Source organism: Odocoileus virginianus, chromosome 16, assembly GCF_023699985.2.
Source record: "Odocoileus virginianus isolate 20LAN1187 ecotype Illinois chromosome 16, Ovbor_1.2, whole genome shotgun sequence".
Taxonomy (NCBI): domain Eukaryota; kingdom Metazoa; phylum Chordata; class Mammalia; order Artiodactyla; family Cervidae; genus Odocoileus; species Odocoileus virginianus.
The window spans coordinates 7720962-7745838 of record NC_069689.1 but is presented as its reverse complement, the minus strand read 5'-3'; the positions used below and the strand labels follow the sequence as shown (position 1 = coordinate 7745838).

The 24877-nt window shown below is 65.7% G+C and overlaps 2 protein-coding genes across 8 annotated transcripts in view; both read left to right on the top strand.

Annotated features, from left to right (window-relative positions):
• INF2 (inverted formin 2) overlaps nt 1–4865 on the top strand; it is a 29296-nt gene extending 24431 nt beyond the window's left edge. For 3 of the 4 annotated variants that reach the window (XM_070477717.1, XM_070477720.1, XM_070477719.1), the window contains 3 exons: nt 369–1004; nt 1421–1477; nt 3946–4865. In XM_070477717.1, coding sequence (XP_070333818.1) covers nt 369–1004; nt 1421–1476 — 692 coding nt within the window. In that variant the 3' untranslated portion in view covers nt 1477; nt 3946–4865. The remainder of the gene's footprint in view (nt 1–368; nt 1005–1420; nt 1478–3945) is intronic. The other variant, XM_070477718.1, reaches the window with a different exon arrangement.
• Nucleotides 4866–8116: 3251 nt separating this feature from the next.
• Nucleotides 8117–23304, top strand: ADSS1 (adenylosuccinate synthase 1). 4 transcript variants are annotated; one of them, XM_020897671.2, is made up of 13 exons: nt 8382–8678; nt 14950–15052; nt 16848–16910; nt 17510–17560; nt 17761–17827; nt 18835–18942; nt 19044–19125; nt 19398–19524; nt 20069–20223; nt 20902–21033; nt 21594–21691; nt 22715–22864; nt 22936–23304. In XM_020897671.2, exons 1-13 carry the CDS (start codon nt 8487–8489, stop codon nt 23237–23239), a joined length of 1632 nt encoding a protein of 543 aa, XP_020753330.1. In that variant the 5' UTR covers nt 8382–8486; the 3' UTR covers nt 23240–23304. The 4 variants fall into 4 exon arrangements, with proteins under 4 accessions (XP_020753331.1, XP_020753333.1, XP_020753330.1 ...); XM_020897673.2 differs by having other exon boundaries at nt 8384–8678; nt 20902–21026; nt 22936–23090; XM_020897672.2 differs by lacking the exon at nt 22715–22864 and having other exon boundaries at nt 8117–8678.
• Nucleotides 23305–24877: the final 1573 nt, after the last annotated feature.

The window sequence follows — 24877 nt, the reverse complement described above, 5'->3', positions numbered from 1 at the left end:
AGTGGGCTCGTTGACATATGCATTGGGGCTCAGAGGGGCTCTGGGGTGGCTGGGGGAGGCGGGATGAGGCCCTGGGGTGGCATTCTCCACTCCTGGGCAGGCTGCCTTGGGGGCTCTAGGGGCAGGGAAGATATATGTCGTTGCCGTGGGCCCCGTGGGCCCTGATCCCCCATGCTGGGTACAGACCGTTGACACCACGGCCCAGGCCTGCCCCGTGGGAACCCACTCGACCACCAGAGAAGGCTTCCCAGGGAAGGGGGTCCGCGGGACGGGTGGTATTGACTTGGGGCGTGCTGAGCAGGGCCCTGGGGATTGGGATCACTCGGGCTGAGGCCCGTGGCCTCCACTGACCAGTACTTTATCCACAGCCGCCACCAGGGGCCCCGTGGGAGGTACCAGCACCCCCACCTCTGAGCCTGGCCTGGACGCTGCAGCTGGCAGGGAGCCCCAGGGCTGGGATCTCGCCGATGCTGCTCCCACCAGCCACCAGCCCACTGGAGACTCATCAGAGACGGGTGGCCCTGGGCCCCTGGAGAGGCGCTCTTCCTGGTACACAGATGCCAGTGATTTCCTGCCCACGGAGGACCCCCAGGGCCCCCAGCCCCCTGCAGGGGCCTGGCCAGTGGTACTGGGAGACGCTCAAGCCCTGAAGCCCCTCAACTTCAGTGACCAGCCCCCCAAAGCCATGGGTCTGAGCCAAGATGCTGAGGAGCCCATGGCCCCGCTGGGTGCCTGCCAGGCCGAGGCCGACAGCACAGGTGAGGGCCTGGAGGACACAGCTGCCCACGGCCGCCGCGCCGGCCTCCCCGCTGCAGGCCCCAATGAGGATGAGGATGGGGAGCTCACAGCCCCAGACTCCGCGCTGGACACCTCCCTGGACAGGTCCTTCTCCGAGGATGCCGTGACTGACTCATCGGGGTCTAGCACCCTCCCCAGGGCTCAGGGCCGGACGTCGAAGGGCACGGGCAAACGGAGGAAGAAACGTCCCTCCAGGAACCAGGAAGGTAAGTCGAGGCCCCCCGTCCCTCCCCGTCCTGCTGAGCAGGGGTTCCGGGTGGGCGAGTCAGCAGGGCTGGGGGCATCGACGCGTGGTCTGAGCTCGTCTGTCCCACGCCAGGGCCTGGACCTCCCCCTGAGGCCGGCCGCTGCCCCTGGGAGTGGGCGATTCCTCGCCCCTCCGGGTCCTACTGCAGAGGAGACAGCAACAGCAGCGCCTCTGCATCGGGAGGGCACCGCCCAGCGGCTGCACCTCTAACCCACTAACTCTGCCTGGTGATGCCAGCTCCAGTTGGGCGTGGTGGGGGGCCTGGGGCACGGCTGCACTTCGGCTCAGCGTCCATGCGGCCCCAGCCCCGACTCTGAGTCCAGGGTCGCTCGTCAGGAACGAGCTGTTGAGCGCGTTTCTTTTATTTGGAAGCAGAGGTTGCCCCCGACCCTGACGCTAATAAAACAAAAAGGCTCTGTGTGATCCAGTGAGGTAGGTATCCGCCTGGCTCTGCACTAACCATGGCGGCAGGGGCAGGCCCGCGCCGGCCTCCGAACACTAACCCGCTTCCCCCGACCCTCCCCGGGACTCGCGGCACCCAGCTTCCCCTCCCGCCCTCTCGGAGCCTCGCTTAGCTGCGTCTCTTGTCTCTTGTGAACGGGGCTTCAGGGCCCTGAGGGTGGGCGAGAGGTCCTCCTGCCTGGGCGTCTGGCTCACTCCTGTCCCGAAGACATCCCCCTTTCCCCGAGACTGTCCTCAGGGCACCCTCTCTGGCCCTTGTGTGAGCCACGCGCATCCCCAGGGAGGCAGCGAGGGACAGCGAAGGCCCCAGGGGACGCCGCCAGAGACAGGCAGGCTGCCCGCCCCTGCAGGGGTGCTCAGGCCTCCTCTTTCTAGGGGAGAGACCTAGGGAGAGGGTCTGTAGGTGCCTCCCCGGTGACGGGCTCCGGGCCTCCCGGGACCCCTGAAAGTGGGCGGGCCAGTCGGGGTCTTTGATGAGGCTCACAGGTGTGACCAGAGCAACAGGCCTGGGTCCTCACCACGCCCCAGCCTGGGCCGTGGACCATGATCGGATGCAGGGACTGGGAGCCCTGCAGGGTCCAGAGCTGCATGACGGCGGCCCTGGTTCTCCATGCACCTCCCACCCGCCGGACTCGAGACGAGGTCCAGCAGGTGCTGGAGACCGGGGCAGAGGTGCAGTCCAGGGCAGCTCTGACCGCCGGGCACAGCCTTTCCCTCTGCTCCAGGGGTCGCCCCTGGGGGGTTCTGAGCTGGGCTCTCCACTCTGACACGCCCGCCTTCACTTTACAGGAACCCTGCACGGCCCTCGGGGCCAGAATCCGGCCTTGCAGCCCCAGCTGCTGGCCCTGGGTGTGGGGGACCTGGGGGGCGCGTCTGTGGGTTTGGGGACAGAAACCACACGTGACCACTGTCTGGGGAAGACCACTGAGCCCAGTGTGGGATCTGAGCTCCCTCGAGCTCCCCCCGCCCCAACGCCCCGCGGGGCCTGTTGTCCCTGGATCAGGAGAGGAGGAAGGGCCCCTCCTCTTTGTCGCCCCAGCTTTTTGTTTGGAAAAAAACAAAAATTTTCCTTTTTGAAGGAAAATTTGCAAGGAGGTCCCAGGGAACACCATCTACTCTTCACCTTGAAATTTCAAAAACATGCAAAATATAGGAAAACAGCTAACATCTGCATCCTTCCCCCACCCCAGCCCCTCCCCACGCAACTTCACAGACCAATTTGAGCCGTAGCTGCAGCCTCAGGGCGGCCCCGCATCTCCGTCTGCCCGTTGGGGCCATTGCTTTGCTTTTCTGGACCAAGGTCCTGCCAGGACCGCTCACCCAGCCCCCTGTCTTGTGTGGCACTGAAGACACGAGTCACTTTGGGGGCATCCTGTTCGTCCCCCGCCAGGTCCAGATTGCGTTGGGGGCAGGACCCATACCCAGTGACAGGAGTCCTCCCCAGAGCACCACAGGAGGGGCTCACAGGCCCGTCTGCCCCGTGCTCGGCGGCACAGACACCAGTGGAGAGGTCAGCTGGTGGTTTCGGCGGACCCTCTGCTGCCCGAGCGGGGCTTTCGCTCTGGGATGAGTGGGAAGCCCGTGGGTGAGGCCCGGGGACAGCTCTCAGTCTGCACTTGGGTTTCTGTTCCATCCTTCCTCCCACAATCTTCCCTGCTGGGCAGTGTTCGGACCGGGTGGTCTGTGCCCACGCTGCAGTGCTCCCATGCCCGTGGGACGAGTGGCATCAGGCCGCCTCCTCGGGGCCCTTTCTTAAGCACAACCCCGCTCCCTCCATCTGCCCACCCCTGCTGGCCGGGCCCTGCCTGCCGGTTCCTCGTGGGGCGGGAGTGACGGACCATCTGCTTCTGCCCCGGTTGTCTTCATCGTCTGTCTCTTCCGAGCACCGGTGCCCACGCCCCATGCTGCTTGGCTCTGTGGTGGCCAGAAGGGCAAGGCCTTTGGGGGGAACAGCCAGACAAGGGGCCCTACAGCGGGCAGGAGCTGGAATTGGGGGCGAGGGGTGGTGCTGGTGCCCTGAGGATGGAGCAGAAAGACCGCAGGAGGCCCCCACCCAGGGGCTGGTGGGGAAGTGACCGAGGGAGCCCCAGGGAAAGCCAGCAACAGTGGGGCTGGAGAGTGTGGATGGGGTGGGACTCGGGGACAGGACACCGCGGAGACCCCACCTGCCCATCTCAGAGGCAAGAAGCGTGCCTGGCAACACCGGGCCGGACAGGTGGATGGGGGCCAGCCTGCTGGGGGTCAGCTGGCACCTGCTGCCTGGGGCAGCCTCGCTGCTCTAGAGAAAGGGCTCGTGGTCAGAGTGGACCTCAGGATGCACGGTGCTGCCCACTGGGCAAGGCTGATGAGCAGACGGCGGGAGCCTGGGCACTGAGCCAGCCACCGTGCCACGGCCCCAGGCCAGGCCGCTCTGACCACGTCCTCTCCTCTCCCCACAGGCCTCAGGCCCAGGTCCAGAGCCAAGTGAGAGGACCCACAGCAGGGCTGCCAGACAAGCTGCTGGGCAGGGGGGGGCCCCCCCGGGCCAGGCTGGGGCCAGCCCCTGGGAAACCCAAACTCCGTGCCTTACCCGGCCCGTGCCACGGCCTCTCGGAGCCTCGGACTGCCGAGGCCAGGACCCCCACGGGCACTGGGGCCCGGCCCGCCTGGTGCCCCCCTGGCCTGCCTGCACGCCCCTGCCCTCTGCTTTCTAAATGCCGCCGCCCAACCCCGACCCCACACGGCATGCACCACGGCCTCCATCCGGCCGCCTGGGGGGGCGGGTCAAGTGGCTGCATCCGGGGCACCCCGAGCTTGTGACCTGGCTCCCAGATTCCCCTGGGGACAGGTCCTCACAGACCTGCCCCCGAAGCGACGGAGCTGGGGAGGACTGGAGACTCCGCTCCACAGCTCTGCCCCCAACTCATTCAGTCGGGCTGAAGCACTCATTTTTAACTGAAATAGGATGATTTGTGGGTTTCTACTGTTTTGTGTGGCCGAGTTGGGGACAGGTAGGTGGGTGAGAGGACCCAGGGCCTTTGGGTAGAGGCAGGCCATCTGGCCATGCATGGGAGGCCCAGGGTCCCTCTATTCAGGAGAGGGGGAACCCCGTGGAGTTGGCACCCATCCCGCACCTCCAGCCCTGAGGTGGGGAGGAGCCTGCCCTTGGGTCCCCTCGTCAACAAGACAGCTGGCCTGCAGCTGCCGCCCCCTCCTCTAGGCCCCACTGGGCTGGGGGAAGGCCAGGATCCAGGCCGAGGGGCCGGAGGGGCTGCCGCCTCTCCTCACTGACCCCATGGGCCCCTTGCACTGCCCCCAGCCCCTGTGTGTACTACCAAGACTGGAGAAGCTTTGGCCAATAAAGAACAAGGCTAGCCCAGCAAGGACTATGGTGTATTTACAGCTCGTGGGTGAATGTGGTGTGATCACGACGGCTGTGGGGGTGAATGGATGGACTGATGATGGACAGATGGGTGGGTGGATGGACAAACCAGAGGGTGGATGGACGATGGACAGATGGGTGATGGACAGATGGGTGGGTGGATGGATGATGGACAGATGAGTGGGTGGATGGACAGATGAGTGGGTGGATGGACAGATCGGAGGATGGATTGATGATGGACAGATGGGTGGGTGGATGGATGATGGACAGATGAGTGGGTGGATGGATGATGGACAGATGGGTGGATGGATGGACAGATGGGTGGGTGGATGGACAGATGGGTGGGTGGATGGATGATGGACAGATGGGTGGATGGATGGACAGATGGATGGGTGGATGGATGGACAGATGGGTGGGTGGATGGATGATGGACAGATGAGTGGGTGGATGGATGATGGACAGATGGGTGGATGGATGGACAGATGGGTGGGTGGATGGATGATGGACAGATGGGTGGATGGATGGACAGATGGGTGGGTGGATGGATTATGGACAGATGGGTGGGTGGATGGATGACGGACAGATGGGTGGGTGGATGGATGATGGACAGATGAGTGGGTGGATGGATGATGGACAGATGGGTGGATGGATGGACAGATGGGTGGGTGGATGGACAGATGGGTGGGTGGATGGACAGATGGGTGGATGGGGGGACAGGTAGGTAAAGAAAGAGGAATAGACAGGTGGAAAGAGTGAGAGACAGATGGATGGATGGGTGGGTGGCTGCATTAGCAGGAAGGTGCCTGCGTGGATAGGCGGATGGAGGGGGGTGGGGTTGGCCCAAGGGGCCCTCCCTGCCCCCACAGAGCACCTGGGAGAGCAAGCAGATGCCAGCACCGTGGTGAGATGAGCATGGCCCCATGGGGCCATAACGTACGCGTGTAAACGTTGCCCATTGTAAGCGTGTGTGATGCAGCTGCTCTTTCAGCAGATTCACAAGGTTGTGCGGTTGTCACGATTTACTTTTGGAACATTTCCGTCCTCTCCCTGAAGCTCCCGCATTCTGCCTCCCCACGGCCCCGGCAGCCGCTGCACTGCCTTCTGTTGCTATGGGTTGACCTTCCGCAGACATTCACTTCAGCGGAGTCAGACAGTAAGTGGCTTTCTATGATGGACTGACTTCACCCGGCGTGACCTGGAGACTCAGCTGCGCAGCGCGTGAGGACCCCACTCCTTCGTGTGGCTGAGTGACGTCTGGTCTACACAGACCTCATTCCGTCTGTCCGTTCTGTGGACAGACCACATTCTGTCCGTCCATCCTCCTATCCGTGGACACTCGGGTAGCTGTGCAGGGCTCTGTGAGCCACGCCGCTGAGAGTGTCTGTGTTCTGCAAGTCCGTCTTCATTGCTCTGGGGCGGATTCCCAGGACAAGAATGGCTGGGTCATATGCCAAGTTTTATATTCAGCTTTTTAAGAAACTGCCAAACTGTGTTCCAAAGCGTCTGCACCAGCGTTCATTCCTGTCCTGTTTCAAGTTCAGAGGTATGTGTCCTGGGACACCGTGTGAGGTGTGCAGTGAGGTCACATAGGGAGCCCCCCAAGTCCCGAGCCCTGTGCTGCCCCTGCTTTGGGGACAGGCCCGCTGCCTGCAGGGCTTCTGCTGGGGAGCGTTCTAATTCGGGCTGGGCCGTGTGACTGGCCAGGCCCCAGCTGCCGGGCCTGGACAGGGCTGTTTATAGAAAAGACCAACTCCCCAGCCCTCCCCCAGGCATGCTGGCTATTTATAGACCAGGGCCTGGGGGAGCGGGTGCCTCAGCCAGCACCTGGCTCTGGAGCCTGTCTGAACCCCCATGGCATTCCCCTGGCCCCCCCAGGCCTCCATCTCACACCTGCTGGCCCGGAGCCCCGAGTCTCCCCCGGTCAGGGCTCAGGGCCGGCAGTCCCCGCGCGGGCCCTTCAGGCCTTTCAGCACCAGAGACGGACAGGGAAGCACCCCACTGCTTCCCCTCTAAAGATGACTCAGCGAAGCCCTCTCCAGACTCCGGGTGGGCATCCTGAGGCTCCGCCCCCATATCCAGAGACAAAGAGGAGACCCCCCACCCCTCCCGCCCCGCCCACCCTCGGCCCCGCCTGCCACAGCCCCGCCTCCTCAGCAGGGACACAGCCCTCCTCCACGCCCTGACTCCCCGAAACCCTGCGCCTCCGGCCGCCCCCCGAAGCTCGCCCACCCTCAGCTTCCGCAGCTCTGCACCCAGCCCTCCTGCCGCTGCTCCGGCAGACTCCCAGAGCCGGTGGCCCGGGGGCTGGGGGGATAGGAGCATTGCCCGTCCTGTCACTGTCACCGAGGGAGGCCTGGCACCCGACTTGTAACCCGTGGTGTCCCCGCGTGAGACAAGAGGGACTCAGACGCAGGGGCCAAGCGACCTGCCAGGGTCGGAGCCTGGCTCTGCCAGGAGCCCAGGGAATGAGGCTGGGGAGGGAGGGGGGAGGGGGAGGCTGGGGTGCGGCGCAGCACACCGCCCCCTCCCCCCGCTAGAATCCCTAACCCCCCACGAAGCTGTGACAGGACCAGGTAGGGAGTGTCTGGTCTCCCCCTGCCTCCGGCCTGGGAGCCCAGGGAGCTCAGCGGCTCTCTGAGCACTGGGCAGAGGCCAGCAGGCAGACTCCGGGCTCCTCCATACCAAGAGTCCCCCAGGAAAGGAACTAGAGGTAATGGCTCCCAGCCCTGAGACAGGAGCCTCATAGACCACCCCTACCCCCAGGGGCCTACCCTGGCGTTTCTATGACTTGTAGGGCCAGTCATGTCCAAGCCCAAGGCCACCTAGGTTGGGCAGGCCGTGCACTCAGACGGGAACACGGGAGCCCAGCAGACCACGTGCACCGTCTCTGGGCCCCCAGTCTCAGCACAGGCGGAGCAGGAAGGAAGTGTTGGGGTGGGGTCTCCAAGAGACCCACTGTGGCCGCCCTCTGCTGTGCCGGCCAGGTGACCTGAGAACACCGCTGGTTCTCCCTGGACTCAGAGCCCTGAGAACCGAGGGCAGCTGGAGGGCAGCCGCACTCCTGGATGGATGGAGCCCGTCTGCTGTGACAGGCAGTGGGGGTCCCCGCCTGAGCAGGTGGACGAGGGGACGGGCTGTTCTCTCTGTGGCCACCAGAGGGCGCCCGCGCCAGGACGGGGTCCCGGGTTCCCGGTGGGGCAGGTGCGTGCCCAGAGCGCCCCGCGTGAAACACAGAGACGCAGCTCCCTTTGGGCCAATTGCACTCCCGCCCGGGAGGGGACCCCCGAATGTGGGTTCGCCGGGCCCAGGCCCCGCCACGGGGAGGACGAGTGCGATCGCCCCCAGGAGCATGCCCGGGCCGCTCCAGCCTGGCAGTGCGGAAGGGACCCCGGAGCGCGCCTCCGGCCCGCGAGCCCCGCAGCCGGGCGCGCGGCCCCACCGGGCCCCGGGTGGGGGCGGGGGCGGGACAGGTGGCCCCGAGGTCCAGGCGGCGCGTCACGGCGCCCGAGAGCCCGCCCCGGCCCCGCCCCCCGCCCCGGGCCGGCTCCTTTTAATGGCGCGGCGCGCGGGTGCGGCGGGCTCTCGCGCGGCCCAGCACAGAGGACGAGCCGAGCCAGCATGTCCGGGACCCGAGCCTCTAACGATCGGCCCCCCAGCGCGGGCGGCGTCAAGCGGGGGCGGCTGCAGCACGAGGCGGCGACCACCGGCTCCCGGGTGACCGTGGTGCTGGGCGCGCAGTGGGGGGACGAGGGCAAAGGCAAGGTGGTGGACCTGCTGGCCACGGACGCCGACATCATCAGCCGCTGCCAGGTGCGGGCCGGGCGCCGGGCCCCTCCCCCACCCGCCCAGGGAGGCCCCCCCCCACCCCGATCCAGACGGACCCTGACCTCCCTGCCCTCCTGCCCTCCCCAACACGCCCCTTGGACGCCTTCCCTCCCGGGACACCCTCCCCAGCCGCCACCCCCACCCACTCGGGGCAGAGCGTCTTCCCTCCCCCACGGCCTCCCTCAGGGACCCCGCCTTCCCTGCCGGCCCCACCCCCAGGGCCGTGGGCCAGGGGCCAAGCTATAAATACAAGTCGCTGAGTTGGGGACACCCGATCCTCAGGGGGTGGGGTGTGCCATGGGTGTGACACCGGGGCGGGCAGTGTAGGGGGCGAGGCGAGGACCCCAGGTCCCCAGTGGCTTGGAGGCCACCCAGACTCCTCGCTTCCTCCTTCTGTCCGGGGCTGGGACAGAAGCTGCTTGACCACAAGGGGTCAGTGTGCAGGAGGAGGCTGCCGCGGGAACCCAGAGTGGGAGCCGACATGGCCTCTCTGAGTGGAGGAGGGTCAGTCAAGCCAGGGCAGAGACCCGGGCAGGACTGCGGGCCGGGACCGAAGGAGAAGAGGGACGAGCCGGGGTCTTCTGGCCAGGGTGACCCGGAGGCTGGTGGTGCCACCCAGGACGCCGGACACAAGCTCTGTCCCCCGAGGGCCCCGGGCAGGCCTGTGCCCGCTGCGGACTGCTCTCTGCACCCATCTGTCGCCTCCTGTGCCCCTCGGGCAGTGCTGCACGGGCTGCTGTGGGCTGACTTACAGCTCGGGGTGCGGGGGGTCGGCCTGGAGGGGTGCACCGCTGCGGAGGCTCACAGCCCCGCGCGGGGAGGCTGCCAGAAGTGAGGAAGGGACGCCCCCTGGGCACCTCATGCCTGAGCTCCCACCAGGTGAGACCCAGTGCTCAGCGCCGCCAGGGGGACCAGAGCGCCCGCCGGGGCAGACGCTGCTCACAGCGACTGTGGGCTCCTGGGAGGTGCCTCCTGGGATGGTGGGAGCCTCCCACAGTCCGCAGCGAACAAGTCCACACCCCCTCCCCTGGCCCCTGGGCCAGTCGCGCGGTTCGTCTGCTGCACATCCCCTGGGGGGCCTGCCTGCTCCAGCCGTGATGCCCAGAGCCCTCTGTGTGACCTGCCCACTCTGGCCAGCCTCACCCGCCCTCCTTGAAGTAACCTCGGGGCTTGGCAGGTGTCCGTGAGGGCCCTCGCCTCGGAAGCACCGGGCTCCCCGCTGTCGACGTGGTTCTGGAGGGAGGCCTTCCCTGCTCTGCCACCTGGGTGGGCAGGCCAGGCCCTGCCCTCGCCCGACGCTTGTGAGAGCCATGACGGAACCAAGCAAGGGCAGAACCGCCTGGAGCCCCCACCCAAGCGGGAGCCCACATGGCACCCTCTCCCTGACCCAGCTTCTCCCTGAGATCCAGTCCCCCTGCAGGCCTCCAGCTGCCCTGGGAGACCACCGGGACTTCTCCCCTCCACCCTCTGAACAAGCTGGTGAGGCGGGGAAACGGGACCAGAGCTGCTGAGCCGTTGGAATAAGCGGGACATATGGGTCCTCCCACGTGCCACACTCGCCTGGCACCAGTGCTGGGCTCCGGCTGGCGCGGTGAGGGTCCAGCCCCCGCCCCGGGAGGACTGCTTTTACCTGGAGCCCAGCGTCGTGGCCTTCACACAGCACTTGGCCCCAGATCTGGGTCCAGCTCAGAGCGAGGGGCCAGGGCAGTGGGCAGCTGGCCGCAGAGTCACGTGTAGGGGGCAGGGTGGGCTGGGGTCCAGCCCTGCCTGGGTGGCTGTCTAGAAGGGCTGAAGCCAGCCAGCCCCAGTGACCAGAAGGGTCACCTGGCCTGTCACCTGGGCCTGGGGTCATCCGAGCGGCAGCCACGACCCCAGTAGCCGCCCAGGGCCCCGACTCTGGTCCTGCTGCTGCCGCCCCCCACCCCCCACTCCGCCGTCCGCAGGCCTGTCTTCCGTCTCGGCTATGTTCCACCTGGGAAGCCCTCCGCGCCTTTGGCTGCCTGGTTTATGGGAACTCACTTTCCACCTGCCCAGAGGGGCCCCCAGTGGTCACCCTCAATTCTCCCCATCTCAGTGGTTTGGAGCCCGTGGTCAGCATGCACCCCAAGACCCCCAAGACCTTCCTTAGGGTCCAGAGACTGGGCCTTAGACCCCTGCTGTTCTGTTTGCCTCCCCCACCCCGGGTGCGTGGCGCCAGACCTTCCCCCAGCGTCGGGAGGCCCCCTGCATCCTGGGCGCAGTTCCAGGGGCTGCTCCGGGCCCGCGGCCCCCGGGCCCCCTTCTCCTCTCACTCCCCGCCCTACGCCCCTTCCCTCTTCCTGGCGCTGGTGCCTCTGCAGCTAAGCGACCCCAGAGACGCCTCGGGCTCCCTCCGCCCTTTGCCGGCCTCGGCCTCGGACCGCGAGCTCCGCCCACTCCCTGGAAGACCCCGCCCCTGCGCCGGGCTTTCTCTTGCGGGTGCCAGCAAGCATCCTTCTTGTTGTTTGACGTCGCCCCCCCCCCGCCCCCCCTCCAGATGGGAGCCCGAGAGTCCACGCGCCTGGCCTGCCTGTCAGGGCCCCGGTCACGCCCTTCCCACGCCGCGCCCCGTCCCTCCGTTTCCAGAGTTACCTTCAGCAGCTTTGGGCCCACCCACGGCCCTGAGGCCTCAGGGCGCCCCGGGCAGGATTTATATACAATTCTCCCCTCCTAGGGCAGGGAGGCGGCTCGGTGCAGGAGTCCAGGGTGGGATGCCCGGGTGGGCGCCCTCAGCTCCCGGGAGCTGTGACCAAGGGCATGGTGGTCTCACTCCTGCGGGGTAAGTGGCCGCGTCCTGTGGCTTGTTGGTGCTCTGGGATCTCTCTCCCTGGGAGAGAGACCGGGAATGCCCCCGCCTGGAACCCCAGGCCAGTCCAGGAGCCTCCCGGGTCGGGTCTGTGGGGGAGACCACCAGTGGTGCCTCCGCGTGTACACCCTCTGATGACACCTGTCCCCCAGCAGAGACCCCAGGGGGACAGTCTCCACAGGGTCACCTGGGCAAGGGAGACCTGTGCACCCACCTGGGGGCCCTGCCCTCCTCCTTCTAGGCCTCACTCCGGTGCCTCACACGCAGAGCAGTTCTGTTTGGGGTGAACGGATGGATGGGTGGACCGATGGTAGGGTCCCGCAGAGCAGACGCCCAGAAAGAGGCGCGCGAGGACTGCCTGGGCGCGCGACCTCCACGCTTTCACCCAGACCACGGTGAGGGTGGGGGCAGTTCACAAGGCTCTCCACCCCGAGGGCAGGCCCCTGGCTGCTGCCTGCTGGGCACGATCCTGAGAAAACCCACTTCTCCGTGGCCACCCAGAGGCTCCGCCTCCGCCCGCGGCCACGCCCATGGCCACGCCCAGGGCCGGGAGCAGAGTCACAGCCTCGGAGACCTGCCGCCCGGCACCCACTCTCTGTGCCTTCTTCGTCCACTCCGCGCTGGCTCCAAAGAGGGTGGGCTGGCAGGACGCCTGCAGGCACAGAGGCTGGTCAGATCTCGGAGTGGGCTGGCCCTGGCCTTGGTCCCGTTCCTGTGTCCGTGAGCAAGAAAGCCCCACTTGCTTAGATTCCTGCTGCCAGGGCGGCACCTGGTGGCATCCACTGGGGACTTAGTGCCCGGCCAGGCTGTGGGGGCGGCGTCAGTGTCCCTGGGGACTCTGAGCTGGCTGTGCCTGCCCCAAGGCTCCATCACGGAGGGGAGAGCCTGGAGGGAGGCAGAATCCCGAGGGAGCCCCCAGGCATGAAAGAGGAGTGAGGCCGGCTCCCGGTCACTCCGGATCCTCCAGAGCCTGTCCACCTGGGGGGACAGGGAGACAGCGCAGCCGGGGGGCGAAGGCCCTGATGGGGCCGCCAGGCTGGACCTGGGACTCGGAACCAGCTGTCCCCCTAGGTGGCTTTTCCCTGCCGTGCCCCGCAGCTCTCCCGGCCTGTGGCCTGCAGACCACAGCAGGGCTGGGGCGTTAGGAGTGGGGGTGGTATGTCCCTGCCCTGACCTCACACACACCCAGGGGAGGGCAGACAGGGGTCTCTGGGATGGTTGCCTGGACCTCTACAGAGCTGCCAGGAGGGGCGCCCTCAGGTCAGTGGGTCCCAGGCTCAACGTCCAGGGCTGGCTCACACCCCTGGGAGTGGACCTGGCCCGATGCCTGGGCCCTGTAGCCGGCGGGGGTCATTTGCTGCCCACGGGCCCAGGCGGACTGCGCCTGTTCCTAGGCACTGGTGTTTACCCCAAACAAAGGTGGGGTGCGCTCGGCCCAGCTGATGCTGGTGCTGGGCACTTGAGAACAGGGGAGGGGAGCGGGGTGTCTGGGCCCCCGCCACGGCAGGCAGGATGTGGCTGGGGGCGGTTCTGGCTCACAGGGAGAGCGTCTGCGGGGAGGCCGTCGGCCTGCCGCCCGGTCTCGCTCCAAGCTCCTTTCCTGGGACCTCGGGTCCCCCACCCCTCTGCCAGGCTACCCCACCTACAGTGGCCAAGGGGACTGTGGACATGAACTGCACAGAGAACCTCGTGTGCAGGGAGGCATTGCACGTGTCCTAAGGCGAGGGCAGAGTAAGGATGGGGCCTCTGGGGGGGCCCCGTGACCCCAAAACCCAGGCCCTCAGTCGCAGTGCCTCAGATGTTCAAGGCTGAGCCCACCGCCTCTCCCCCCACACCCCTCTCCCCCGCCGCATCTGGGCAGCATCAGCTCCCTCCGCTCCAGCAGCCCCCCTGGGATCCCTTACTTGGTGGCCCACCCACACGGTTCACCTCCAGCTGGCTCCATCCTGAGGCCCTGTGGCCCGGCCCTGTGCCGCCTCTGCTTGTGGGCCCCTCCTTGGTCCCCGGCACCCCCCAGCATGCCCTGTGCCCCCTGCCCGCCATCGGCGGCTCGGAGCTTGTGGTCGGTTCCCACGGGGCGCACCGGGCTCAGGCACCCGGGGCAGCAGGCTGGCCTCCAGGGTGAGCGGGCTGTGGGACAGGGCCCAGTCGTGTGGCAGGGGCCCTAGGACACACACCAGGACCCCAGTGACCCCCGGGGTCAGTTAGAGGCAAACCTGCCCCCACCCCCCAACCCCGGGGTCATTCCAGACAGGCCTCCACACCTGCGCGTGACACACGGAACACTCGGTGTCTGCAGGGCCGTCGGGGGGCGGCTGGGATGGAGGCTGGGAAAGGGGCGTGGAGGGGAGGTGGGCTCTGGCCGCTCTGCTTGAACTTTCCCAAGTGTGAAGTGAGGTCCAGGGCCGGGTCTCCCCCTGACCCCCGCCTGGGCCATTTCCGTGGGGGAAATGGGAGCTGTAGGTGCCCCTGGGGGAGGACACGGCCCTCGTTCGGCCAGGCCTGGCCAGGCAGGGAGCAACCATGTGCATGCGGGACTCGTCTCTCTGCTGGGTCCTGAGGGGCACAGGTGCTGGAACCCTCCCAGCCAGTGGCCATCGCCGCCTCTGCCAGCCAGGAGGACGGCGGGGCGGGGGGGGCGGCCCAGCCACGGAGGGGCCCCGCAGATACTCGAGGGCCTCTGCAGCAGGCGGGCTGGCGGGGCTCCAAGGCCCCCTAACCTGGGCAGCAGCCAGGACGCGTCCCCTCCCTGGGCCCCGCTCACTGACTCCAGGGCCCCATGTTGGGGCCTGCCCTGGCCTCTAGTGCCCAGACCTGGGGCTGGAGGCCGGCTTCCCTCCTGAGTGGGGCCTCCTCCTGGCTCCCCTCCCCCCACCCCAGTGGGCCTCAGGATGGCTTTTTCCCCTCTTTATTCCCAGATGGGAGGCGCAGGCCCAAGGGAGGGCCTGCTGTGGCACGCTGGCTCCTGGGCCCGGAAAGGCTGTGCTGCCTGCCCGCCCTCTGCCCCCCCGGAGTTCAGGCTGTGTGGCAGCGGGGCCTGAATCTGTGCTCCGCACATCATCCCTGCATCAGAGGAGAAACCCCAGAAGGAGTCGTGGGCGGGCAGGCAGGGCTCTGAGCCCATGGAGGCTTCAGGGGCTGCACTGAGCCAGCCTCCCTGGAGCATCAGCCCAAGACCGTCCTAGGTGTGGGGGCCAGCCTGCCTCTTGGACCCAGTGCCCTGGCCAGGCCCTGGAACCCCAGACACGCATCGGAGGCAGCCACGGGACCAGGCTCCCCATGTCCCAGCAGAGATGGCGTCTCACGCTCCTGCCACCCGGGCAGCCTGGGGCGGGGGAGGGGCTCCTGAGCGCCTGCCTGTAGAACTGCCCCAGTGAGCCATGCGCCGGGCAGGCCTCCCGGGGTAGATGCTGATCCAGTTTCTGTCCCCAGGGAGGCAACAATGCTGGCCACACCGTGGTGGTGGACGGCAAGGAGTACGACTTCCACCTGCTGCCCAGCGGCATCATCAACACCAAGGCTGTGTCCTTCATCGGTGAGTGCCTGCCCCCGCCGCGGCCCTGCGAGCCCTTAGGTGTGAGCAGGACAGGCCTGGACGTCATCGAGCCCGGGGGTCCATACGCAGGCTGAACGCAGCGGGGCGCAGGGCTGGGCCCGGAGAATCAAGGTTCCAGCCCCACGGGGACCCTCGCAGAGGCCTCTGATCTGGGGGCCCCGCCTCAGCGCCCGGGCTGGAGCCCAGGACCCCCTTCTCCCCACGCCTGGGACGAAGGGATGGACGGAGGGTGCAGGAAGCTCCCCAGAGTGCTCAGACTGCCCGGGTGTGTGTGTGTGTGCAAGCCTGTAGGCGTGTATGTGAGTGTGTCCGTGTGCATGCGTGTGTATGCAAGTGTGGGTGTCACATGTGTGAGTCTGTGTGCGTGTGTGCATGCCTGTGAGAATGTGTGCGCGTGTGATGCCCGTGGGTGGGTGTGAGAACGGCATGGGTCTGGCTCCCTGTGGGTCTGCATGGGGCTCTCCATGGGCAGCTGTCCCCGCCCTCCTCCAGCCCCTGGGCAGCCCCTCTCCCCCACCCCTTCCCGTCGCCCTCTCCTGCCCACCCCTCCGGGAGCTTCAGGGACCTTCACTTCCGGCTCTTTCCACGGCTGAGCAGGGCCACACGCGTGGCTCACTGCCCCGCCCCCCCAGGACGCAGGGCTGGCACCGTGGGCGTGTGCCCGCTGGTGGTGCGGGTCCAGCCCTGGGTGTGAGCCCAGGGACGCTGCAGTGGCGGTGGGCCTGCCAGGCAGTGGGCGGTCAGGCTGAGCGGGAAGGGGCGGTGACCCACGGGCTTCTCCGTGGGTACGGACTGGGCCCTGGTGGAGGGTGAGGACCCCAGCTCACCCGGGACCCCGCACCCAGGGGCCAAGTCTCTGCCCCAGGAGGCTGCTGGGTGCCACTGGGTGGGAACCCGGCCAAGGAGGCAGCGCTTGCTGCAGGGAGGGGAGAGGGGGTCTGCCCGGTGTCCCGGGAGCCGGGAGCATGAGCAGGGTCAGCCCGGCCAGCCGCTGATGGGAGCCCCTCAGCAAGGGTGGGAGGTGCGGGCGCTCACGCGGCCCCCACCAGGCCCTGACCCCTGGCCATCTCGGGGCTCATGGCATTTAGATGACCTTTCGTGCTCGATGTGGCCGGCTGCCTCTGAGCCACTCCCGTCTGGGCCTGTGTCCCGTCTCCCTCAGCCAATCCTGGCGCCCAGGGGACGCGCCCCCCGGGAAGGCTGCGGGGCCCCACCCGGCGGGCTTTGGTCTCAGAGGAAGGGGCAGCCTTGGCTTCAGCCTGGGCCCCTGCTGAGCTCACGGCCGTGGCGAGCCGCCTCCTTGCCTGGGCTTGGCACCTGCCCTCTGCAGACCCCCCTTTAGTTTTACGGGGATGGGGAGGCCTGGCTCCCGAGACCAAACAGCCGGAGGCTGTTTCTCCATGCTGCCTGCTTTCCCGTTTCTGTGCCGTGTAAATCAGGCATGATGGCTGTAGTCCATGGGGTCACAAAGAGTCAGACACGACTGAGCGATGAACACTTCCACACTTTATGTAGTGTATTTGAAGTTATTCCGTGTGGCGGCCTGTGGCAGCATTCCCTTCCTTTTCACGGCTGTATAATAATCCCGCCATGCAGTTGGACCACATTTTCTTTATCCATCATTGATGTCCACTGACAGACTGCCAGATTGTTTCCCTGTCTTAGCCATCATGAACAATGCAACTGTCAGCATGAGGGCGTGAATTTCACAGTGTTTTAAGTGTGAAGTCCCTCTGTCTGTGACCCAGATCAATCTCGTGTCCATGTGTCGCAGGCAATGGAGTGGTTGTCCACTTGCCGGGCTTGTTTGAAGAAGCAGAGAAGAACGAAAAGAAAGGTAGGTCCGTGTCCCGGCGGAGCCGCCCCACCCGGGCCTGCTGGCCCTGCTCACACCGGAAGCCTGAGAGCAAGCAGGCAGTCCCAGGGCCCCAGACTTTGGCTTCAGGCCACAGCCTCGATGTCACAGGCGAGCTTTCATGACACCGGGGACCGGTGACACCAGGAGTTGCAGACTCAGGCTCTCCAGGACAGAGCCTTGGAGCCTGGACTTTGACCCTGATGTCCCGAGACTGGGGACCGTTGGGCCGACATCCCTGCAGGGAAGGGGTGGTCCCTGGGCGCTGGTCAGGGGCACGAGGCGGGCAGGCAGTGACCAAGGCCGCTGGCCAGGCATGCGGGCAGGTGGGCCCCCGGTGGTTGTCGAGAGGCAGGTGGGCGACACACAGGCCTGAGGCGCCCTGGAGGAAGCGGAGCCTCCGCCTCAGGTCCCAGGCTCAGCACAGGCACGAAAGGAGCCAGCGGGCCCTGGCCCTGGAACGTGGGCTTGGGGAGGCGCCAGGACAGAGCCCGTGAGGAGACAGCCGCCCGTGGGGATGCAGGTGGATGTCTCCAGGTCCCCAAGGGCGGCCCGTCGCCGACCGCGTGCCGTGTTCACAGGCCTGAAGGACTGGGAGAAGAGGCTCGTCATCTCTGACCGGGCCCACCTCGGTGAGTCCCGGGGCTTCCCCACCTGCCTGCGAACAAGTGACCCCGGGAGCCCCCCAGGCCTTCTCCGAGGGCTCCTGGGGGTGCCGGGTCTGGATGACTGCCAGCACAGGCAGATGGGGAAACTGAGTCCTGGGGGAGGGGCCCGTGGTGTTCCCAGAAGCCCCGTAACCATCTGTCTCTCCCGCCTGCCTGCCCGGCAGTGTTCGACTTTCACCAGGCAGTGGATGGGCTCCAGGAGGTGCAGCGGCAGGCCCAGGAGGGCAAGAAGTGAGTGCTGCACTGCCCCGGGGCCTCGAGTCCACAGCCGAGAGCTGGGAGCATGTCGGGTGGGGGGTGCCGTGCGTCCACCAGGAGCCCCGAGGATAGCGTCCGTCAGTTCACCCTGCGCCTCCCCAGCCCTGAAGCCCAGGCGAGCCACCTCTCCCCGGGGCCATGCGGTCCTCCCTGGAGCCACCCCCGGGAGCACCCATGCCGTCCGTCACCTGCCGCGCCCCCCGCCCCTGCTGGAATCCCAGGCCAGCCTTGACCGCAGCTCCACCGGGCGCCAAAGCCTGCCCGCAATGGCCCGTCACTGGTTTTCCAGAGACGTTCACTGCAGTGGGCCAGGGACAGTGTCAAAGCCGGGACTGGAGTGACGCAGACCGGAATCCTGCTTCTCACACACACGTGCATAGATTACACACACTGCCGTGCACACTCATACAGAGGGACACACATGTACACACAGCACGCGCTCACATGCAAGTGCACACATGCTCACGTGTGAACATGCACTCACAAGCGTGCACGCGCACACAGGGCTCGGCCACACACAAGCTGCGACGCTGGGCATCCCCGTTCGCTGACCTGGGCTGGGCTGTGGTGGGCAGTGGGTACAGCATGGCACTGCTAGGGTGCAGTTCTGAGGAGATGGCAGGTGCCCAGGGCAGCAGCCTCAGTGCTGGGCAGAAGGCAGCCGGGCCAGGGAGGGCACCGCTGGTCACTGGGCCTCAGGGGGCCACGGGAGGGGCAGGGCCAGGACTTGGACCCACGTGCTGCCCCCGCAGCTCCCGGTCTCTGGAGCTGGCTGTCAGAGGTGTCCAGGAGTTCCCACAGCCACCCAGCCCCCAGGGCTGTGGCTGGGAAGGGCCCTCGGGCATCGCCCGGCTCGACCTTGGTTTATGAGGGTAGACGCTGAGGGCTGGCCGGGGGGCCCCGGGTTCCCAGGCTCCTCCCCCAGTTCCAGCAGGCCCGCCTGGGCCCCCCTGGCTCATGGCCCTTGCCCTGTCTTCCAGCATCGGCACCACCCGGAAGGGGATCGGGCCAGCCTACTCGTCCAAGGCCGCCCGCACCGGCCTCCGCATCTGTGACCTCCTGTCCGACTTCGACGAGTTCTCCACCCGGTACCTGACCCGTCCCCGGCACTGGACTGGGGGAGGCCGGGCCAGGGAGGTGGGAGCGGGGCTCTGGGGAGGCGGGGTGGCAGTCACTGTCGCTTCCGCAGATTCAAGAACCTGGCACAGCAGCACCAGTCCATGTTCCCCAGTTTGGAAATAGACGTGGAAGGTCAACTCAAAAGGCTCAAGGTAGAGTTGAGCACCCGGTGTCCCAGCTCACTGCTAGAGGGATGGAGCGGGCGGGAGACAGGAGGACGTCCGCTCGGAGCCCTTCTGGAAACCTCCAGGGCCGGACCCCAGCTCCTCCAGCCTCGTCTGGGGCTCTAGATGTAGACGGGATGGACCCACAGGGACGTGTGCAGACATCCTCGCTGGGCGGGAGTTTGCTGGGAGACAGAGGCTGTGGGGAGGAGGCCAGAGCTGGGTGGACCCCGTTCTTGCATCCTGGCCCCTTCTCCCAGGGCTTCGCTGAGCGGATCCGCCCCATGGTCCGAGACGGCGTTTACTTCATGTACGAGGCGCTCCACGGCCCCCCCAAGAAGGTCCTTGTGGAGGGCGCCAACGCAGCACTCCTTGACATTGACTTCGGTGCGTCCCCATCCAGAGCCCCACGAGCCCCGCCTTTCCTGTCTGCCCAGGAGACAACTGTGGTGGGCTCACTTTCCACCCAAGCTGCCCTCTGTGCCCTGGAAACAGTCATACTGCCCTCTGCTCGTAACTTCAGCCGGGAGGGGAGAAGAGAGGCTAGGCTGGGGATAAGGGATGGGGATGAAGGGGGATGAGGGGGGATGAGGGAGGGGGATGAGGGATGCAGATGAAGGGGATGAGGGATGGAGATGAGGGGGATGAGGGATGGAGATGAGGGGGATGAGGGATGGGGATGAGGGAGAGACTGGCTGGGCCCAGAAGCTCTGACTGCCCCACCTGGGCCTCTGTCCCCGCTGTCCCAGGCCCAGGCCACCTGGCGCAGGCAAGGCACCCACCGTCCAAGCCCGAGAGCCCCTTCCCCCCACCAGCTCACACACACAGCACCGTGCGTCAGTCCTGCCTCCTGGATGGCCCCTGGGACCACCGGGGCGACCCCACGCCAGGGTTCCTGCTGGGTGGCAGCCCGACTGGCTCTGTCTCGCAGGGACCTACCCCTTTGTGACGTCCTCCAACTGCACGGTGGGCGGCGTGTGCACCGGCCTGGGCATCCCGCCCCAGAACATAGGCGAGGTCTACGGCGTGGTCAAGGCCTACACCACACGCGTGGGCATCGGCGCCTTCCCCACCGAGCAGATCAATGTGAGCCCCCAGCCCCGAGGGACGCGCACGGGCAGCTGGTGGAGGGGCGGGGGAGGCCGCAGAGAACATGCTGAGGCTGCAGCCCCAGCCACCCCCTACCACGTGACTGTCCCACAGAGCCCCTGGCTCAGGAAGGACCCTGAGAGCCTTCTCTCTGGCCCGGCCTGGGCGCCCAGGCTGCCTTCCTCCTGGGGCTGAGCGAGCCTGGGTTTGGCCTCAGCCGGGCGAGAGCAGGGCAGGAGCAGCGCCCCCACCTCACCCAGCAAACTGCCCTGCAGCCTCGTGGGTGTCTCTGGGCGCTCAGGACGGCCCCCACCTTCCTCTCCCCGGCCTTGTGCCCGCGAGGCTGGAGGGACACGAGGCTGCTGTCCTGAGCAGGCGTGCGGGGGCCAGAGCAGGAAGGGGACATGCTGGGCAGGGTTGTGAACCCCGGAGAAAGCAGCACAAAATAAGACACAGCCTGCTCGAGGGCAGCTGCAGGGTCTGGCGGATCCACCCTCACCTGCCCATGGGGCTAGGACGGGGCCTGCGGTCATGAGGCTCAGCTGGGGCAGGCATGCCCGGGGCGGGTGAGCGAGCGTGAAGCGGGGTGGTCGTCAGGGGCCGCGGGAGGGCGGGGCAGGCGGCCGGCTCAGGCTCCATCCCCGCAGCCCCTGGGCCCTCTCTGTCGCCCCGCAGGAAATCGGGGACCTGCTGCAGAGCCGCGGCCATGAGTGGGGCGTGACCACAGGCAGGAAGCGGCGCTGCGGCTGGCTGGACCTGATGATCCTGAGATATGCCCACATGGTCAACGGATTCACCGCGTGGGTGGTGATGAGGCGCCCCCCCCCCCCCGGCCCCGCCCTGGGCACCTGTCCCCCGGGGACCCAGCCCCAACTCCCCAGACGCTGCAGGAGCAGGGCAGCCGGGCTTCGCAGCTCAGGGCCACGGTCCTCCCCACACAGGATGACCTCGCCCCGGGGAGACCCCTCCACACAGCGAGGCCTCTGGGGGGTGATGGGTAGAGCTGTCCAGGGTGCCTTGGGGCCGGCCCTGCACTGGCTCCTGAGCACAGACAGGGAAGGAGACATCGTGAGGCCAGAGGGCGTCCCACTCCCGGAAGCGGTGCAGACGGCTCTCTGGGAGCCGGGGAGCGAGTCCATGCTAACAGACCCTCCACTGAGCCAGCCGGGCCGGGCCCAGCCTGCCGTCCAAACCCCTGTTCTGCTGGGCCGTGGGGACGGGGCACTGCTGGGCTCCCGGCCTAACCGTCGTGGGCTCAGCCATCCTGCGTCCTAGTCCCGCAAACAGTGGAGAAGCGAGGGGTGGGGTTGGGCGGGAGCAGCGTTGGTGGCTGACCGCCCCTTGGCTTCTCGCTGTGCTCTGGGCAGGCTGGCCTTGACGAAGCTGGACATCCTGGACACCCTGGACGAGATCAAGGTCGGCGTGGCGTACAAGCTCAGCGGGAAGCGGATCCCCTACTTCCCAGGTGCGGGGGCCGCCGCCCCCCTGCCCTTGGCCGCTGGTCTCGGGCGGAAGGGACGGCGTGTGCGTGTCGGTCATGGGGGGGAGCCCCAGTTGGAGACTCTTCCCACTTCTGTCTGCAGCAGGTTGTCACCCCAACCGGAGGCCTGTGCGTCCGCGCTCTGGGGAGGGCTCAGAGGGACTCAGGGGCCAGCCTGACCCCAAGACCCTGGGGAACCCCCAGGGTCAAGGCTCACCTCTCGGGAGCTGGGGACTCACCTGAAATAGCAGACATGGGCTCTGGACGTTCCAAGTGCTGGACCAACAGGAAGATGATCTTGACCTAAGAAAACATGTGTCTGGTTGGACTTTTTAAGGCCTCCCTGAAGTTTCTGTCACCCAGCGAGTGTCCCTTCTTCTAAAAAGTGTAAAGGCAGTGATGCTTTCCTGGCTTCACAGTTACCTGTGCGTCTGGCCTGGGGTCATGGATGACCCCGCCCCCTGCCCCCGCTGCCCCCCAGCGTGTGTGTGCAGCCTCCTGGCTGTGGGAGCCCCGTGCATCCTCTCGGCCAGCATCTCCCAGGCCGACTGACTCTGAGCTCCGAGAGGACACAGTAGGGGAGCACTGGGACTCGGGGCGCGTACTTCAGGTGGATAGCTCCTCCCAGCGATTTCTGACCACAGGGGTGGTTGGCGCCTGCTGTGAAGCCGGGAGTCCAGACCAAGTGGGGTCCTTGCCCTGGAGAGGGGAACACAGACCCCTCAGGAGCCCTAACACTGCAGGACCTCCAACCCCTTGGAAGCGGGGGCCTCAGAATTCCTCAGCTGAGCTGTCCCCTGCAATCCAGGGCCAGGGTGCCGTGTCCCCTGGGCTGGAAGAGGAATAGGCAGCGTCCCAGAACCAGCCCCCAGCCCTGAGAAGATCAGGCAGGGCCACTTGCCTTCTCTGCCCGCGAACCCTGGGGCAAGCAGAACCCAGGCTGGGGGTCCCAGGCCCGTGTCCGCGCAGACATTGGCAGCACGCGGCTCACCCAGCCCGTGTCCACAGCCAACCAGGAGATCCTGCAGAAGGTGGAGGTGGAGTACGAGACGCTGCCGGGGTGGAAGGCGGACACCACGGGCGCCCGGAAGTGGGAGGACCTCCCCCCACAGGCCCAGAGCTACATCCGGTTCGTGGAGAACCACGTCGGAGTGGCAGGTGGGTGCCCTGCGTCCGGCCGCCCCCTCCGCCCACCTCACCCCAGCCTGAACCTCTCCTGCCTCTTTCAGTGAAGTGGGTCGGTGTCGGCAAGTCCAGAGATTCCATGATCCAGCTGTTTTAGACAAAGCCGGAGCTGACCCCAGCGGGCCATGCCGCGTGGCCACGTCGCGTCCTTTCCTCAGCCGGCAGAACCAACGCCGTAAACAAAGAGATTTGACAGCTATTTTCTGTACTTTTGTATTTCTCTTTAAGCCTTCAGCCCAACCCACTGATTTCTACAACTTGAAACATCTGAAAGCCAGTGTTGTATACATTTTTTTAAATCCTGCTATTTCACATCAGCTCAAACCAGAGCCCTTTTCTGGCTCATGAACTGTCACATGGTTGTCTATGCAGTTGGAGCCTCTGAGCAATAAACAAATCCCATAGCCGCTGAACAGCAGTGATCAGTGCAGGCTTTTTTTCTGACTTCGTCATTGTTGCTTCAACTTTTAACTGCTGAAAGGCGCTGCTCGGCAGCATCAGCAGCCTGGGTGACTCACATTTTCAGTGTCAGGAAGCCAAGCCGTTTGTTTGTTCAGGCAACAGATTGGGAGCAGCCCAGGGAAGGAAGACCACGGGCATGAAGCATGTTTTCCAAAACTGAACGTCTCCGCAGACTCACTCTAGACCCCAGAGCCCTTCCCCACATGGCAGCCCCTGCCTTCAGTGGGATGCCCTCTGCCCCCACCCTGTGTCCCCTGGGAGAAGAAGACCCTTCTCAGCTGGCAGAACCTGCAGAGACCCTACTGTGGTCTGTGCTCAACTGGAAGCCGTACTCGGCTCATTCAACAACGCTTCAGAGTATGCGGTCAGTTTAGAAAAATAATTGGCCTTTTGGTATCATTTCAGAGAGGGAAGGGTTTATACATCTGGAGAGACACAGAGTCCACCAGGCCTAAATCCTCATTTTCCAGAGCTGAGGGTGCCATCTGGGTTCACTGACATTGGGCAGGTGCCAACCCGGCTTGCTTCCCATGGACCCCGCCAGCCCCAGGAAGTTCTGCAGGGCCCGGGGTCACCGGCTCGCACCCTGGAATCCCGGACTCTTGTGACAGCGTACTAGGTGAACAGGCCACATACCAGGAGTATGGCTTTACACACACTAGCGAGCTTTTCCAAACGGCTGAGAATGGCCTTTGGTGATTTGAAAGAATGCAGGAGCACATGTGTGGACCAGCTTCCTCGGGCAGCAGCGCTAGAAGTGAGAAACACCAGAAGAAACTGACCTTGGCGTTTCCCGAGAATTATTTCCCTTCATGACAGAGCAAAGGGGAGGAAAGGAGAGAGCCCCGAGGCAGGGTGAGCTCTTAGGGAAGGAGGAAGTGGACCCCAGCTCTCCTCCCTGCCCCCCGGGGACTGTGCTTCTCCTGACCAGATGACCGTCTCATCCAGTCCTGCTACAACAGAGGGGTGCACACCCCCGGCAATCAACCAGAGCAGGCATTTTTCAGAAGAAAGAGAAAAATCACTTTGTTCTGTGTAAAAAGCTGCACTCCTGACTTGGCAAGGTCAGCCTGCAACTTAGATTAGAAAGCTGCCACTAAATCCTTCACTCCAATACAAGTTGTTTTTTTCCTTCCAGCTCTGGACCACATCTTGGGGACGCAGCCCCAGGTGGTATGTCTGAGCACCTGCAGAAGTTTTACAGAAAAGGCACCAAACTAGAAGGGACGTCATTCTTGCCTGGCACCGGCATCCTCGCCCTTGTGTGGTCCAGAGATGGGAGGGTGAGGGATGAGGTTAGCCGCCTTCTCTATCAGGTGCTGTGAGGGTCTGAGCAATTATAACCTGGTGCCCTCTCTCCTTGGCACCAACAGCAGACCCCCAGGGTAGAGAAGCTTACACTGGTCTCAATTGAATATGTGGGGAAAAGACAAGTAAGTGATTTGAGGATATTGCTCTATAAAATGTGTTTTTCAAGTCCTTTGGGAAGCTGTCGTTTTGCTTAGAAGGTTAATATTCATTACC